This window comes from Alexandromys fortis, unplaced genomic scaffold (assembly GCF_014885135.2).
Source record: "Alexandromys fortis isolate MF-2015 unplaced genomic scaffold, M_Fortis_MF-2015_v1.1 scaffold_143, whole genome shotgun sequence".
Classification (NCBI taxonomy): Eukaryota; Metazoa; Chordata; class Mammalia; order Rodentia; family Cricetidae; genus Alexandromys; species Alexandromys fortis.
Window position 1 is genome coordinate 30,745 of NW_026068044.1, and position 18,532 is coordinate 49,276.

The 18,532-nt window shown below is 40.9% G+C and overlaps 1 protein-coding gene across 2 annotated transcripts in view; it reads left to right on the plus strand.

Annotated features, from left to right (window-relative positions):
* Positions 1 to 18,532, plus strand: part of Smchd1 (structural maintenance of chromosomes flexible hinge domain containing 1) — a 112,637-nt gene that overhangs the window by 5,757 nt on the left and 88,348 nt on the right. Inside the window, exons 2-5 of one of the 2 annotated variants that reach the window (XM_050166206.1) lie at positions 6,269 to 6,344; positions 9,401 to 9,562; positions 16,795 to 16,877; positions 17,407 to 17,537. In XM_050166206.1, the coding sequence (XP_050022163.1) occupies positions 6,269 to 6,344; positions 9,401 to 9,562; positions 16,795 to 16,877; positions 17,407 to 17,537 (452 nt within the window). The remainder of the gene's footprint in view (positions 1 to 6,268; positions 6,345 to 9,400; positions 9,563 to 16,794; positions 16,878 to 17,406; positions 17,538 to 18,532) is intronic. The other variant, XM_050166207.1, reaches the window with a different exon arrangement.

Sequence of the window (18,532 nt, forward strand, 5' to 3'; positions counted from 1 at the left end):
GCCTGCAGGCCAGAAGAGGGCACCAGACCCCATTATAGATGGTTGTGAGCTGCCATGTGGTTGCTGGGAATTGAACTCAGGACCTTTGGAAGAGCAGGCGATGCTCTTAACCATTGAGCCATCTCTCCAGCCCTTGACCCCTTGTCTTTAAGAAAATATTTAATATCAATGTATAATGTGCATGCCTCCTTCCCTGATACTGTGATAATCACAGAGATCAGAAGGTGTCAGATCCCTTGGGTCTCAAGTGGTAGACAGTTGTGAGCCACCCTGTTAGGGTACTGGGAATTAAACCTGGGTCCTTTGGAGGAGCAGCCAGTGCTCTTAACCACTAGTCATCATTTCAGCCCTAACAACATATATGCAGGCAAAATACCAATATGCATAAATTGTACAAGAAAATATTTTGTGTAATATTTATAATGCATGTAATAAATTTGAGTCAGATCCACCCCCGTTCTTTCTCCTCCAGTTCTCCATGCCCTTCACCGTTTAATGTGCTACCTTTCTTTTAAAAATATACTCAGTGCCTACTTAATACTACATGACTGGAGCATGGGCAGTCTGTCAGGGACCTCTTCCCCAGCACCCATCAATTGCCAATTGAGTGCTGGGATTAAAGGTGTGTACCATCACCATCCGGCTCTAGAAGAATTCTTAAGAAAACTTAAAAAACAATAGATTCATGGGAATAGTGCATGAAATACTTAGATACATATAATACTTTGTAGTTGTAAATTGTCTTAGGATTTCTGTTATTGTGAAGAGATACCATGACCATAGTAACTCTTATAAAGGAAAATATTCTATTGGGGCTGATTACAGTTCAGAGGTTCAGTCCATTATCGTGGTGTAAAACATGGTAGTGTGAAGCCGGCCAGTGGTGGTACACACTTTTAATCCCAGCACTTGGGAGGCAGAGGCAGGCGGATCTCTGTGAGTTTGAGGCCAGCCTGGTCTACAAGAGCGAGTTCCAGGACAGGTGCCAAAGTTACAGAGAAACCTTGTCTCAAAAAAACAAAACAAAATAAAACAAAAAACCAAAGCAAAACAAAAAACATGTTAGGGTGCAGGCAGACATGGTACTGGAGAGGTAATTGAGAGAGTCCTACATCTTGATCTATAGGCAACAGGAAGTGAACTGTGTTTGTTTCTTTGTTTGAGACAAGTTTTTTTTGTGTGTAGTTTGGAGCCTGTCCTGGAACTTGCTCTGTAAACCATACTGGCATCAAACTCACAGAGTTCATCCTGAGTACTGGGATTAAAGGTTTGCGCCTCTATCACCCCGTTTGAACTGTGTCTTACTCTGCACACCTCCCCAGTGACACACTTTCTCCAATAAGGCCACTCCCACTCCAACAAGGCCACACCTCCTAATAGTACCACTCTCCGTAGGTCAAGCGCTCAAACACGTGAGTCTATGGGGATCATATTTATTCAAACCAGCACACAGAGGTTCCCACTGACCTAGAGTTGCTAAGTGGGGAGGCTGGCTTCTTTTACTGTGAGGATCATGGGGATTAAACTCAAGCTGTCTGACTTGGCAGCAAGCACCTTTAGTAGCTGAGCCATCTCGCTGGCTCTAGGTTTGTATTTGAGACAGAGTTTCCTGTGTTCTTGGGTAGCTTTTGTATAGCTGAGGATGACCTTTCTCTGAATGTTGAATGCTGGGATTACATGGGTAAGATACTGTTTCTTAATTTTGTGGTATTAACATGACCTGTCCCCTGGTCTTACAGTATTAAATGACTTACCTATTTCCATATGTATCTTATAATCTAGATTTCAACTGAAAGTCATTAAATTTAATTTAGATTTGATGGGAATTGAGTGGTTTCAGCTGGATTCTTCTATTCTGATTTAATGTTCCTGTTTTATTTTGTTTTAGACAAGGTCTTGCTATGTAATCCTGGCTGGCCTGGCCTGGGTTTTCTGGCAGTTTGCCTGCTTCTGACTCCTAAATTCTATTATAACATATCTGCCAACACCCGATTTTTATCTATCTCTCTTTCCTCTATCTATCTACCTGCATTTATTTATTTATTTTCAGGATGGTGTCTTATTCTATAACTCAGCCTTGCCTGACATCACTCTAGCCCAGGATGGCCTCCAATTTAAAGTAGTCCTCCTGTCTCATCCTCGGTTGCAATTACAAGTGTGAGCCGCGGTATCTTATTGGGTGGTTCATCTGTTGATAGTGTTATTTTGATTGTCCTCTGCTTATTTGTTAGATCTCCAACCCCACCACGTGCGGATTTAAACCTAGGGTCCCCTGCAGGAAGATGGTCTGTAGCAGTAGAGCTGTAATCTCTAGTCCAAGCCGGGATTCTTTAATGAGCACCTTTTAAACTGAGAGATTGGTGGTGTTTACACCTTTAATCATTGTAATTGGAGATTGAGGCAGGAGGATTGTTGCAAGTTTGGGCCAAATGAGAGCCCTGTTTTTAAAAAGTAAACAAATAAAGCCACATTCCCTCCCCTTGGTGATGAAAAAACACATTGCTTAAAAATGAAACATAATTGGTACTAAAGAAAAAAGAAGTGGTTTAGGGGGTGGCATCCCAGTTCTATAAATAACCCTGAGAATTTTGAGGGGTTGGAGAGGTGGCTCAGCAGTTAAGAGAGCACTTGCTGCCCTTCCGCAGGACCTGAAATTGGTTCCTTATACCCATGGGTGGCTCAACCACCTGCAACTCCAGCCTCAGAACCTGATGTCATCGACTGGCCTTTGAGGCTAAACACACACACATCTTTGAGAAAAGTAATTATTCTGTAATAATGGAAGATTTGTTCATCCATAATTTAAAGTTTTCTTAGACACCTTTAGATAGAAAGGTTTGTTCTAGAAAATAGTCTGTCACCACCCAAGGGGAGTTCTCTCTCAACTGCTCATTGTTGTGTTTCATTTCAGGAATACATGTATTTTCTTTTTAATTTAAATAAGAGTGTGTTAATTCACCTTTCCAAGTGTTTTTTGGTAGTTTTTTTACAGTTCATATTATCATTGTTACTTTTTTAAACAATATTTTTATTATAGTTAATCATTTAGTTATTTAGTAATGCTTTTAGGAAGATGTCAGGCTTTAGATATCCTGTAGCCTACGTATTCATACCTTAGTGCGATGAAATACCTATTTGCTTCCAACATAGTTACATATCTAATTTATATAGAGTAGGTGTTCTGTTAATGCTTTGTTTCAAATATGGTGATTCCTTATAGAATGTAATGAAAAGTGTGTCTTTGGGTGCTTCCTCTTGATGAACCAAGGGCTTTTGAGATGACTCAGTAGGCAAGGGTGGTTGCCACCAAGCCTAAGGACCCGAGTTCATGCTCAGGAGCCACACGGTCGGAGAGAATGATTTTCTTTTTTATTTATTTATTTATTTATTTATTATGTATACAATATTCTGTCTATGTGTATGCCTGCAGGCCAGAAGAGGGCACCACACTCCATAACAGATGGTTGTGAGCCACCATGTGGTTGCTGGGAATTGAACTCAGGACCTCTGGAAGAGCAGGCAATGCTCCCAACCACTGAGCCATCTTTCCAGCCCCAGAGAATGATTTTCTCAGGTTGTTCTCTGACACCCTACATGTGCCATGTCCCCCATAAATGAATTAAATAATAAATGTAAAAAAGTTAATCCTTCCAGAATGGCTCAACTAGTTACTACTGAGTTTTCTCATAAGATCTTTTAATTTGTTCTTTAACAACTTTGTATGTGTATACAATGTATCCTGATTTTATCCAGCCTAAATCTTCCTTCCCTCTACCCTGTACCTCCTGACTGACCTGACCCCCTCCCATGCTCGAGTCTAACTCCCCAAATCCAGTTGTGCTGCTTCCAGAGCATGAGTCACCTACCACCAACCACACCTCCTTCCCAGTAGCTCCTTAGTTATGGGTGGAGCCTTTCAGCTCCTCCTTTATCCACACTGAATGTTCACTGGCTGATTTCTGTGGAGGTCGTATGCGGGTAAGGTTAGCTGCTGTGTGCAATGACTATGTCATGCCCAGTAAATAACTATTCATAGCACTTTCTCTTCCAGCTCTTGCATTTTGCTTCCTCCTCCAGTATGTTCCGTCAGGAGGCTGTGGAGCCTTGATAGAAATGTCCCATGCAGGGCTGAACATAGTCACTTTTTTCTCAGCACTTTGGCCAATTATGAATCTCGTCATTGACTGCTGCCTACTGCAAAAACAAGCTTTTCTGGCCATGAGTATAAACATAGATATTTAGAAGGCAGTTTGACAACATGTCCATTTAATACAATAGGTTTGCTCCCCCCCCTAAATCCTGTGACCTCCCAAGTCATTTACAGTACTAGGCATGAATTCCCTCCTGTGGAGGGTTCAGGTCCCCTCAGAAGCAGTGTTACCACTGTTGTGTCGGATGGCATGTATTGTCTGGCAGGTCAGTATTGTTCCATGTGGAGTCAACTTCGGGTGAGTCCATTGTGACTTTCCTATCCACTGACACTATGAAAGCTCACCATCAGAAAGGAAGTTTCCCAGTCACTTCCTGTTTGATCTCTGTTCTGCAACCAAAGTGTGTTGCATCTTCAGTAATAGGGTCTTAACATCCAGTTATGGTGGGCAAGTAAGAGAAACACCAATAGACTTTGGGGCCTCCCTGACTATTAGCTTGTAGGAGGGTAACCTCTGCCTGGCACTGAGATTTTCTCTTAATAACCCATGTCTTCTGGGGGAAGCATTATCCTTCTATTCAGGGTACCGATGTTCGAATGCCTTAAATATTCTTAACAAATTACATGTTACACACACACACACACACACCCTGTTCTTTGATAATTTAGATAATTTTGACTACATCCAATCTCTTTCCCTACTCACCCAATTTTGTGTCCTCTTTGTTTGTTTGTTTTTAACTCATCAAGTCCACTTTTGCTCCCTGTAAACTTTTGGGTTTGGGGCTAGCTGCTGTGGAGCACAGGAGCTATAACCTTCAATCTGAGTCTTCCTCTCCTAGCAGCTGTCAATCATCATTACCACTTCAGCCAGGGGAAGGACTTAATGCTTACCTCCCCTTTCCATGCTGGGCTGGCTTGGCTTGTGTAGGCCGGTGTATTCTTTTACAATTAGTAGGTGATCATGTGTGCAGCTGCTTTATTCTATCTGGAAAATACTATTTCCTTGTAGCCACCTGCACCCTTTGCTCAGTGATCCCTGAACCTTGAGAAGACTAGGTATGATGTAGATGGACCATCTTGGGCTGAGCATCTATAGTCTCTTACCCTCTGTACCTTGATCACCTGTGGGTTAGTGTTAATCATTGTTTACCACAGGAAGAACCTTCTTTGATGAGGGTTGAGATATAAACTCATTAAAAGACAGTTTAACACTATGTCAGTTCAGCGGAAGAATAGTAGATCCTCCAGGGGCTATGTCATATTTAGCCACAAGTTCTTTGCCCTGATAAGGGTTTCATCTTGTGGAGTGGGCCTTAAACCCAGTTAGAAAGTGTTTCATTCTCATCTCACTGAATAGCCCCGGCTGGCCTGGATGCTTCTGCTTTCCAAGTGCTGGGATTAAAGGTGTGTTCCACCACCCACAGTACATGATATATTTGTAATTAGCATACAAAGTAGTTGGGTTCTATGAGACTTTATGTTTTAAAATACATCCTTAGTGTTGTTTAGCAAACCTTCCATCCCTTCCTTCACCTCATTTCATTGTCCATCCCCACATAGACCTTTAACTCCCGCTTTCCCTCTATTTCCATGTCATGCATGTTCTGTACTCTCTTCCTTCCTTTCAGGGCCGTGTCCCCTCCCTCTTAGGGACCCTTTTTGGCTTCCTGAACCTCCACAGACACTCCAGACTAATTGTAGAAATCCTACAGATCTGAAGCAGAACTATGTATGAAAGAAAACACGTGTTTGTTTTCCTGCGCTTGAGTTATGCCACTAACATATTTTTTGATTTCATCCATTTTCCTGAAAATTTCATAAGTTCACTTTTCTTTATAGTTGAGTAAAATTCTACTGTGTATATATCACATTTTCATTATCTGGTGATCGTCACATGTGTTCTTAGCAAATAGCAGAAAAGTTAAGCAATTTACATGGCATAGAGTGCTTAATTTTACAAAGTCAAAGTTTAAAAATGCTGAGTTATTTATTTCCTAGACGAGTAAGTATAGTAGCTGTTGCAAGGCTGTAGTATAAGTATGTGCACATTCTGCAAATGTAAATAGTACATTTATTTCCTTTATGTAATATATATTTTTTTTAAATTTTGGATAGACAATTGGTATTTCATCTGAAGAAAAGTTTGTTATTACAACTACGAGCAGGAAAGAAATTACCCGTGATAATTTTGGTAAGTAAGCAATGTCCATTTGTATTTATTTCCTGTGTAGATAGAGCAGTAGCTGTGCCTCACCATCTGTCCAAAGGATTGATAATCTGGAGGACTTTGTTCTCAAGGGATCACTTTTTCCTGCTCTCAGTTGGGTCCAGGAGAAATCAAGCCGTACCACTTAGCTTTATTTGGACAACCAAAAACTGAGCTCTTAGCAAACTTGAATTCTTTCATTATTTTTTAAATCCTTTATTTTTTAAGTTTCCATAACTGCTGGGTTGCATGCTCTTTCCCCTCTATCATAGGATTTCCATACCTTAGTAACCCCAAGTGCCCTGGACCTACCATCTCCTGAGTAATCCCACCTGGGGATTACAGGTGGACTCCACCATGTCTAGGTTGATTGCTTTTCTTTTTAACAAGGTGTGCTTTTATTAGTTTTTAATTTTGTGTATGTATCCGTGTCTGTGTGTGGATATAGACATGTGAGTGTAGGTATGTACGGAGTCCAGAAGAGGGTGTTAGATCTGTTAGAGCTGGAGTTGCAGGTGTTTGTGTCTCCTGACATGGGCGCTGAGAACTCATCTGGGAAGAGCAGCAAGTGTTCTTAATTGCTGAGCTATCTCTGCAGTCCTTTTTTCTTTCTCCTGAAAGGAAACAGGAATTCTCCCATCCTGTTGATACCACACTAATGCAAATCCTCATCTGATGGTCATGTGATAATTTAACTTATTGGTAATTAAGTGTTGTTACTGAAGACACGGGTCAGTGGTTAAGAGCACTTGCTGCTCTTTCAGAGGACACAGGTTCAGTTCTTAGTACTCATGTGTTAGTTTTACAGCCATTCCTTACTCTGCTTCTAGGGGATTTGATGCCTTCTGACCTCCACATGCATCAGCAAAGCCGTTGGTGCACAGGCATGCATGCCAGCAAAACACTCAATACACATAAAATAAATCTTTATTTTATTTTATTGGGCTTTTGGAGATAGTGTTTTTCTGTGTAACAGCCCTAGCTGTCCTGGAATTCACTTTGTAGACCAGAACAGAGTGGCTACAAACTTGTAGAGATTCACCTGCCTCTGCCTCTTAGTGCTATGATTAAAGGTGTTGTGCTACAGCAGGGCGGTGGTGGCGCACGCCTCTAATCCCAGCACTCTGGAGGCAGAGGCAGGTGGATCTTTGAGTTTGAGGACAGTCAGAGTGGTTACACTGAGAAACCCTGTCTCAACAAACAAAAGTGTGTGCCACCACACCCAGCTATAAAAAATGAACCTGGAAGAAAAAGGAAGGAAGGAAGGAAAAAAGGAAAGAAGGAAAAGAAAGAAAAGAATTGAGTGCTTAAAATTGTATGCAAGTAGTGGTGACTCACGCCTTAATCCCTGCGCTTGGGAGGCAGAGATAGGCAGATATCCATGAGTTTGAAGACAGCCTGGGCTGCAGAGCTAGTTCCAGGACAGCCAGGTTTACACAAGGAAACCCAGTCTTCAAAACAAAACCAAGCAGAGCACCCTGGGTATATGGTACATGCCTATAACCTGAGCTGGGATGTAGAGGCAGAAGAATAAGGAATTCAAGGCCAGCTTGGGCTACATGAAACTCCGTATCTCAAAAATACCGAGGTTTCTGACTTTTCATCTTGTGAGGACACAGAAGACTCCACTTATGAAGAAACAGGCCTTCACTAGGCACCATTCTTGGACTTTCCAAAATTTACCAATTTGTGAGATGTAAACTTGTATTTCTGTATTTTTAAATATTTTCTGACTTATACTTCTTTATTAAACATGTGGTATTAATGCAGAGGTCAGAGGATAACTTCGGCAATAGTGTTTCTCCTGCAGTGTGGGTCCCAGAGATTGAACTCAGGTTGTCAGATTTGCTCAGCTGGCACCTTTACCCATTGAACAATCATGCTGGCTCAGCCTGTAATGGTTTTTAAAAAATCTGAAAATAAAAAAGAAATGCTTTTCAGCTGCCATGGTAGTTTACACCTATAATCATGCCACTCAGGAAATTTAGGTGCTTTATAGTGAGTCCGAGGGAAGCTCAGACTCCAGTGCGATCCTGTTTCAACAGACAAATGATATTGGACATAGTGATGTACACTTGTAAAGCAGGAGAATCTCCCCAAGTTCAAGGCCATCTGCGTAGTGAATTCCAGGCCAGCCAGGACTTCCCAGTTTCCAATAAAGAAATAAACATTTCAAAGCAACACACAGTTCTACACTTTTTTTTTTAAAAAGATTTATTTATTTATTAAGCATACAATGTACTGCTGGCAAGGAAGGCACCAGGCCTCATTACAGATGGTTGTGAGCCACCATGTGGTTGCTGGGAATTGAACTCGGGACCTCTGGAAGAGCAGCCAGTGCTCTTACCCTCTGAGCCATCTCTCCAGCCCCAATTCTACACTTTTAATCCTAGCATTTAGGAGACTGAGGCAGGAAGGTAAGTTTGAGGCCAGCCAGAGATGAGACCCTGACATTTTGAAAAACAAAACAAACCAACCAGACAAACAAAAACAAAGGACCAAAAACACTTACCTCGAAAGCCTGAAAACCTGAGATAGATCCCACAGTGGAAGAGAACTAACTTCAGAAAGACATACTCAGACTTCTGCCCTCACCCTTCCCCCAGGCAGGGTTTCTCAGTAGCTATGGAGCCAGCTCTGGAACTCACTCTGTAGACCAGGCTGGCCTCATAGACATCCACCTGTCTCTGCCTCCCGAGTGCTGGGATTAAAGTGTGTACCACCACCACCCGGCTGTCTTCAGACCTACATGTGTACTGGGACATGCATTTGCCCACATTTGTGCTCATGTGCACACATACACATTAATAACAACAACAAAATAAATTTAGATATTTATTTGAGTATTTTAGAATTGTGGAAATGTTTATGCCTGTTCTATTGATGCTTTTTGTATTCACAACTGGAATGTGTTAGTAGAGCCATTGACAGTTTACCTGTACTGTTAAGTGCATTTCATAGATGAAATATGTGTATTCAGAATAAATTCATTGCGTTTCTGATCTACCCTAGCAGTTAACAGTTGTAACTCTCAATTACAGATGAAGCTGTTAGAGACGGAGTCACTCTCTACCTGCTACAGTCAGTTGACCAATCGCTGTTAACAGCAACAAAAGAAAGAATTGACTTCCTGCCTCACTATGACACTCTGGTTAAAAGTGGCATGTATGAATATTATGCAAGTGAAGGACAGAATCCTTTGCGTAAGTAATTTGTACAATTTTTGATTTTTTAAAAATTTTTATGTATTTTTATTCTATATACATTGATGTTTTTCTTGGGTGTTTGGTCCTCCGGAACTGGAGTTATAGACAGTTGTGAGCTACCATGTGTGTACTGCGCATTGAACCCAGGTTCTCTGAGAGAGCAGTCAGTGCTCTTAACCACTGAGCCATCTCTCCAGCCCCTGCACAGTATTTGGAAGTTGTTAATGCCATTCCTTCATATTCTGTAGATCTTTTCATTCTACTTTATTATAAGGCTGTGGGAAACTCCTTTTGATCTACTTTCTTAGTTTCTTTGCATAGATCCAACTGAAATTGGGATTTTTTTCTTTGTTTTAAAACTATTTAAATTTATTCATGTATATGTGTATGCATTTGTGTGGATGTATGCCACAGGGAGCCCTGAAAACCAACCTGGGGCTCTCCTCAAAAGCACAACTCCTCTGAACTGCTGGTCTGTCTCTCCAGCCCAATCTTTTTTTTTATTTATTTACTTTTGGTTTTTCCAGACAGGGTTTCTCTGTAGCTTTGGCGCTTGTCCTGGAACTCATTCTGTAGATCAGGCTGGCCTTGAACTCACAGAGATCCCCCTGCTTCTGCCTTCTGAGTGCTGGGATTAAAGGCATACACCACTGCCTGGCTTTTTTTCTTTTAATTATGTGTGATATGTGTGTGTCACAGTGTACATGTGAAAGTCAGAAGACAACTCCTTGTCTTCTACTACGTGCACTGGTGTGGCTGCCAAAGAGTATCTAGTCTGTGCTATATAGGAGCACAGAGATTACAGGTGTGCGCATTAGTGCACACCTGGCTTTTACGTGGGTTCTGGGGATCCAAAGTTATTAAGCTTGCACAGGAGATGATTTACCCGTTGAGCCCTCTCTCCAGCACAGAAGTCAACTTTAAGTAAAAATAAAGTAAAAATTGAGCCCATTAATAGAGCTGGATGCACTTTATCTTGCAGTTAAGCATCTTCCTGTCTTGCTGTAAACCGCCTCCAGATATGAAAATACCCTTTACCTTCCATTTATTTATTTGTATTTAGTAACTGTGGATTAAATCCAGAGCCTTGCATATAATAAGATAAACATTCTATTGCTGAGTTATAATCAGTTCTTACTTTGTAAATTTACACAGATAAAATATAAAAAATAGATGTCTTTAATCTTTTTCTAAACCTTTATAGCCTTACTGGTTTATCCTTATAGACTATATGAGATGGTTTACCAGAACTTCTTCCTAGACTCTGTCAAAGTACTTTATGCTATTAATGTGTTCGTTATAAATCATATTAAAATTATTTATTTGTAATGTACATTGGGTTTTGCCTGCATGTCTGTGTGAGGATGCCAGATCCCCTGGAACTGCAGTTACAGATAGTTGTGAACTGCCATGTGGGTGCTAGGAATTGAACTCAGGTCCTTTGGAAGAGCAGCCAGTACTGTTAATAGACTGAGCCATCTTTCCAGCCCCAAATTCTTTTTTCTTAAATGTGTTTTATTGTTAGAAATTAAAAAATTAGAGATAAGTGAATAGAATATGAAAATAACCATATTGCTACGATCTGAATATAATCATCACTAACACTTTGGTGCTTATCATTTCAGAACTTTTCCTATTAGTTGATTTTTTTGTTGGTTTGTTTTGTTTTACCATACAGGGTTTCACTGTGTAGTCCTGACTGTCCTGGAACTTACTCTGTAGACCAGGCTGACCTCAAACTCACAGAGATCCTCCCGACTCTTCCTCCTGAGTGCTGGAATTAAAGGCATATGATAACACATCCAGCTTAAACTTTAAAGATTTATTTTTATTTTAAATTATGTATATACCCGTGCCTTTGCTATTTGATCTCTTTGCTCATTTTACTCTATAGCACGAGCTACTTTGTAATAGGCTGTAGAATTTATCTACCTACTGTCTCAGTTGCTTTTCTGTTGCTGTGAAGAGACACCATGGCCAAGACCACTTAAAAAGAAAGCATTTAAGTTGGGGCTAAGAGTTCCAGAGGGTGTGGAACAGGCAGACCTGGTGCTGGAGCAGTAGCCGAGAGTTTATATCTAACCCCCAAATTGGAGGTGGGAAGAAGCTGAATGGAATGGTATGGGCCTTTGAAACTTTAGAGTCCAGGCTTAATGACACACCTCCAACAGGGTCACACCTCCTAGTCCTTTTTCAAATAGTTCCACCGACTGGGGAGGGATCAAGTCTGTAGTGGCTGTTATTATTCAAGCCACCATACTTACTGTAATCATTTATTTTCTCTCTCTCTTCTCTTCTGTTTTTAAGGCAGGATTTCACTTTGTAGCAGAACCCCCCCAGATCCCCTGCTGTGTAGACCAATCTGACCTCAAACTCATAGAGATCCATCTGTTTCTGTATCCCGAGTGCTGGGATAAAGATTGGCACCACCACATCCGACTGTGATTATGTTATTTTTTGTTTATTTTTAAATTTTACATATTTATTTATTTAGGGTTTCTCTATGTGGCCAGGCTGTTGACCAGGCTGAGCTTGAACTCATAGAGATCCACCTGCCTCTGCCTCCTGAGTGCTGAGGATGAAGGTGTGATTATAGTTTTTAAACTTTACATTTATTTATTTACTTGTAGGTGTGAGGGCATATGTACAGAGGTGCGCGTGTGTGCATGTGGAGATCAGAGGGCAGCTCATAGGAGCTGCTTCTCTCCTACCATGTGAGCCTAGCGATGGAACCCGGGTAGTCAGGCTTGATGACATGCACCTTTACGTAATGAGCTGTCTACCTGTCCATGATTGCATTTTATTTCCCATCTCCCTGTGAAATGTTGAACTCATAGGAATAGAATCTTTGCATTATGCAGTCCCTAGAGCAGTGCCTGGCAGATGAGAGGTGCTTAAATGTGTGAATTCTGAGTCAACTTTAAATAACTTCTTTGGGGATAAATTTCTGAATATTTACTGTGTACTCAACAAATACATTCATTGTAAAAACTGTCATGTAGCTTAGTTACTAGTGTACAGATTCACTGTACCGGTTTGCAGCTATGCTATGATGACATCAATATGTGGAGAATCTCTGCTGAAACTCTGGTTTTGACTTCTATAACTCTGCAGTATGTCCCAAGATCTTTACTTTCTTTCCTTTGCTTCCGGTTCCTCCTTTGTTGCAGCCATGTCTTCAAGTCATGTTCATCATTTCTTTTATATGTTTTCTTTGAGTAGACAGATCTGATTTTCATTGTATGTATGTCAGTGAAACAAAAGCTTTACCTCTGACTTTCTAGCCTCTTCGTCATTAAGGAGAGTGTCTGTTCTTGCTTCCTATGTAACGTTGCTATTAGTTGAATTTGATAGAGTGAGCATTGCATTTAAATTGTATATATTTCTAGAGGCAGAAATTCAAACTTGTCTCAGTGTTCCATTTCCCTTTCCTTTTGTGGAGGTGGGATGGTGGGAGGAGGTGTGGTGTTTTGAGACAGGGTTTCTTCTGTGTAGCCTTGACTGTCCTGGAACTAGGACCAGGCTAGCCACAAACTCACAGAGATCCAGTTGCCTTTGCCTCCCAAGTGCTGGGATTAAAGGTGTGTGCCACCACCTGGAATACTTTTTTCTTTCTTATGTCTTTATTTCCTAGTTATTGTTGTCAGAAGCCTGATCCATATACATACTTAATTTGTGGTAAATTTGCTTACCAATCTGGTTGTCACTTAAATACTTAGAGCACTTGCCAGAGAACTATTATATGGGTCAGTGAGTTTTAGTTGGGTTAAATTTCTGTGAAATGAAGATAAAATTTGGTATAACCATCCTTCCTTTCTCTTTCTGTTTTGTATTTTGAGATGGGTCTCACTGTGTAGCCCAGGATTGCTCCCAAACTCAAATTCTTCTTGCTTCAGTCTTCCAAGTTCTTAGATAACAGACATGCATTGTTTCTTCTTCTTCTTTACTTCTTTTGTTTGTTTGTTTTGTTTTTGTTTTTTTTTTTTTTCAAGTCTGGTTTTCTTGTGTATTCCTGGCTGTCCTCAAACTCGGAGAGCTGCTGAGTGCTGGGATTAAAGGTGTGCTCTGCCACCACCCTGTGTATTGTTTCTTTTTAGAGAAATAAAAGTGAGAAATGGTTGAATGGTTGCTTTTTAGGGAGGAGAATATAAAATAGTGCTGCCAATAATGAATTGAATGTAAAATTGGCAGTGTGCCGGGAATCAGTAGCATGGACACATGTCTTGCTACTTGTATGGATTTTCTGGAAGAGGTGTGAACAGACACAACCAAAGAAACCATCCCAACATAGTCTAGCTTAGCAAAGCCCTATGACTTTATTATGGTTGCTTATAGGAGCATGAGTGATTTAAAAACAACTGTGTCACTAAGAAGCCCACTTTGCATGGCCATTGAAAGCTGTTATCTTGCCGCTCCTTGTGCAACTTAGAGATAGCTCAGCTCAACTGCCTATTGCTTTTATAACGTTGGAGATAACTCTGGGGAATCGTGTAAAATTCTGGGCCTAGTTTGTTTTTTGTTTGTTTGTTGTTTTTTTGAGACAGAATCTCACTTTGTAGCTCTGGCTGGCTTAAAACTCACTATGTAGACCAGGATGGCCTCACATTGACACAAATCTCCCTGTTTCTGCCCTGAGTCCTGGGATTAAAGATGTGTGCCACCATGCCTGCCTGGCTTGGGCCTATTGAGTCTAGAGCCTTGTCATTTTTACTTCCTAGGTCTTGAGGGTTTGTAGGAGGGAATGTTTTAATTTGGAGAAAATAGTGAAAACATTATGTAACACATTGTTTTTGGTTTTGTTTGTATAGTAAAAATATAAAATTCTTTCTGTTACTATGATGAAATACCTGGCAAAAAATAATTTAAGGAAGAACGTGTTTGTCCTTGTTTTCAGTTTTACATTTCATCACAGACAAAAAGACATAGCAGGAACAGGAAGCAGGCTGGTCCCGGTCTTCCCCGTCAGAAAGCAGAGAAGGCTGAACGTTCATACTCACCTAGTGTCTTAGTTTGTTGCAGTTCTGATAAACACTATAACCTGAATCAACTTTAGGGAGAAGAGGATTGATTTTTATCTTTAGCTTCCAGGTCAAAATCCATTGAGAGAAGTCGGGCCAGGAATTCAAGCAGAACTCAAGGAGAAACCATGAAGAAATGGTGCTGACTGACTGACTCTCTGGCTTTCTCACTGGCTCCTTCTGCTACCATCTACCTAGAGATGGAGTCACCTTAGGGGCCGGGTCCTCCCACATCAGTCACAATAAAGACAGTGTCATGCCCACAGGCCACTCTCATGGGGCAGGTCCTCTAGTAAGGCTTCCTCTTCCTGACTTCTTTAGATTGTGCCAGGTTGACAATAAAAACTAGCATACCTGGCTTTATCCATTTTATTCAGCCTGGCCGCTAGGGTGGGTCTTTTTACTTAATTAACTTAATCTTAAAAAAAAAAATGCACTCACAGATAGATATTCCCACAGTATCCAAACTGATTCTAGATCTTGCGGAACTGATGATTTAAACCATCATAGGAACTGTGGTTGGGAGTGCAAGTTCTCTTTGAACTCCTGGCAGTCTTCCTGCCTCAGCCTCTGGTGTGCTCACATCCCAGGTGCCTTAGTTCCTTTTCTGTTGCTGCAACAAATCACCATGGCCAAGGCATTCATTGGGCTTATGATTTCAGAGGGGTAGCATTTTTGATGGCAGTGTGAGGGCCCAGAAGTGGGCAGCTGAGAGCTTACACCTTGATCTTCAGACATGAAGCAGAGGGCATGCTGCTGCATGCTGCTGTAGTAGGAGACTGCTTGTTCGTTCCCGGCCACCCAGCTCCTGAAATAATCACTCAGAAACTATATATTTTTTTATTTATTTATTCATTTATTATGTATACAATATCCTGTCTGCATGTATGCCTGAAGGCCAGAAGAGGGCACCAGACCTCATTACAGATGGTTGTGAGCCACCATGTGGTTGCTGGGAATTGAACTCAGGACCTTTGGAAGAGCAGGCAGTGCTCTTAACCACTGAGCCATCTCTCCAGCCCCAGAAACTATATTATTAAATCACTACCTGACCAATAGCTTAAGCAGATTTCTAGCTCATTCTTCTCTCTTAAATTCACCCATTTCTTTCCTTTTTTAAAATAGATTTTATTGAGCTAAACATTTTTTTCTGCTCCCCTCCCTAAAGTAACCCATTTCTATTATTTTATATTTTACCAAGAGGTTTGTGGCCTACTGGCAGGGTTCTAACTGGCAGCTCACAACTTTCCCCTCTGGTGGATACATGGCTTCTCACTGACTCTGCCTTCTTTCTCCCAGCATTCAGTTTTCCTCGCCTATCTATGTTCTGCCCTGCTATAGGCTCAAGCTAGTTTTCTTTATTAACCAGTGATATTCATTGCATAGCATCCCACATCACGCTGGGAATGACAGGAGTCTTTTCAGACCTCATACCCTACCTCCAGTGCCATCTCCACAAGGCCACACCTCATAATCCTTTCCAAACAGTTCCACCAACTGTAGACCAAGCAAGCATTCAAACACATGAGCCTATGGGTGACATTCAGATTGCCACAGCTGGCTGACATTTAACATGGTACATTAGTCTTTAGAATTCTGTAACCGTGTGTGTGTGTGTGTGTGTGTGTGTGTGTGTACACGTGCATGTTCTCACTAATTATAGGCTGGTTTTAGACACACTTTGTAACCCAGGCAGACCTTGAATTTATAATCCTCGTGTCTTAGCTTCCTGGTAAAGACTACCTACAGGCCTTTCTCCACTAGACTAGCTCCTCAAATGAGCCCCTTTCCCTTTTATTTGGGGGTGGGGTGGATTGAAATAGAGTTTCTTTGTGTAGCTTTGGAGCCTGTCACTCTATAGACCACACCACGTTGGTCTTGAATTCACAGAGATCTGGCTGCCTCTGCCTCCCAAATGCTGGTATTAAAAGCATGGGCCACCACCGCCCAGCTTAAACCAGCACCTTTTCACTGCTGCTGGTTTGATACAAGGATTTATTGGGTTGCTCAGATTAGTGCCTAATCTTTTTCATGCTTGTAGTGGTTGTGATGAAACTTTTTATTATGCATAACATTAGACTCGTGTGATACTTAATTCTTGCAGCTCTTTGGGAAATAAACAGTGGTTGCTTGAGAGTTCCTTTTACTGGAATGTTTATATAAACTGTTCGGGATGAAAGGGTTAAATGGTGTTTTCTCAATCTGTTCCAGCATTTGCTCTCGCAGAATTAATCGACAATTCATTGTCAGCCACTTCTCACAACGTTGGTGTTAGAAGAATCCAGATCAAATTGGTAAGAAAATTATGCATAAAGAATTGTTTTTTAGTAGTACATTGGAAAAATTAGAAATAAAACTTAGAACTAGTTATCCGATGTCTTGTTATAATTTTTATAGTTTCTTTTATGTAAGTGCTTATTTACATATGTATTTATGTACTTATGTTTTATAATTTCTTTTGTAACACTGCAGTTATAAATACGACATGAATATTTTCCGATATTAATGCAGAGGGTTTTGTTAGCTACAATGTTAGTTATGGAGTCTGTCTTCTTTTTCTTTCTGCATTTTGCCATGAGAAGCAATGTGGGAATAGTGTATATTTATATATGCCTTGATTCTTTCCTTAAGTTTACTTCTAAGACATGGTATTTCTAGGTTAAAAACATTAAGAAATCTAGGGTTTTTGCTAGATATAACTCAGTGCTTTAAGAGAGTTGTAATTTTTATACTTATACCAGTGATATCAGTGATCCTTTGAATTTCATACTCAACCTCATGTTTTAAGTATTGATTGGCATTTCCTGTCTCTTGATTTCGTAGCTTTTTGATGAAACTCAAGGAAAACCTGCCGTTGCAGTGATAGATAATGGGAGAGGAATGACCTCCAAACAACTTAACAACTGGGCTGTGTACAGGTTATCAAAGTTTACAAGACAAGGTGACTTTGAAAGGTTAGCAAAACCATGCTTTTTCCTTTTTTAGTGATGTCTGGGTGCCCTTAGTTATAGAGGATTTATTAGAGAGCTTGTTTCTATTACGGGGCTTTGTGATAAATACTCCAGAACAGAACACTGTGCTTTTCTCCTGAACAGTTTTGTATTTCCTGAGGTCTGTGAGAGTTATATTAACACACTGAACACTGTTAGGACAGCAGAGTGGTGTTCAGGGTGATCTGTATAAATCGTGTCATACTTCTTGAAAATGTCTACAATTACATGTGAGTCACTAGTATTCTGTATTTTTACTTTGAGGCTCAGTTTTTCAGATTTTCACAGCTATTTCGGAATAGAATCCACGTTTGTATCAGAACACGCTTGTAGACAGTGCTTTCATCACAGGAAAGCTGGGCATGGCAGCTCGGCTGGTAATTGGGATTTCATCATATGAGCAAAGATTTTCAATGACTCACCTCATTTTGTGGCATGGGCAGTGAAGCCAGGATGTGGTGCATGCTAGGCAGGGGCCCGGCACTGAGCGGCACCTCGGTCCTCAAGCCCTGTGTGACAGATAGTGGAGAGAACACAGACTACAGTGCCCTTTGATTGGTCTGGTTTGCCTGGCCATTTATTGTTGGGCACTTTACCTCTCTGTATGTCACGTTACGTACTTAGAAAATGTGCACAGTCTCTCAAGGTTTTGTGGAAACTGAGCTATTGTTCTGATATGAAAATGTAAAATTTTGAGATAGTGCCTGTCATACAGTAAGCATTTAATAGCCACGAGCTGTTATTTTAGTTATTTCTTACTCCTGGTATAGCACTTATCTATAATCATTCTTTTCTGATATTTTCATGAATATATGACACTTAAAAGAGTGTTTAAAAAGCCGATGTGAAGCGGCATGGTGGTGCATACCTTCACTCCCGGAACTCAGTGGCAGAGAAGGTGGATCTCTGTTGAGGCTAGCCTGATCTGCAGAGCAAGTTCCAGGACAGCCAGGGCTACA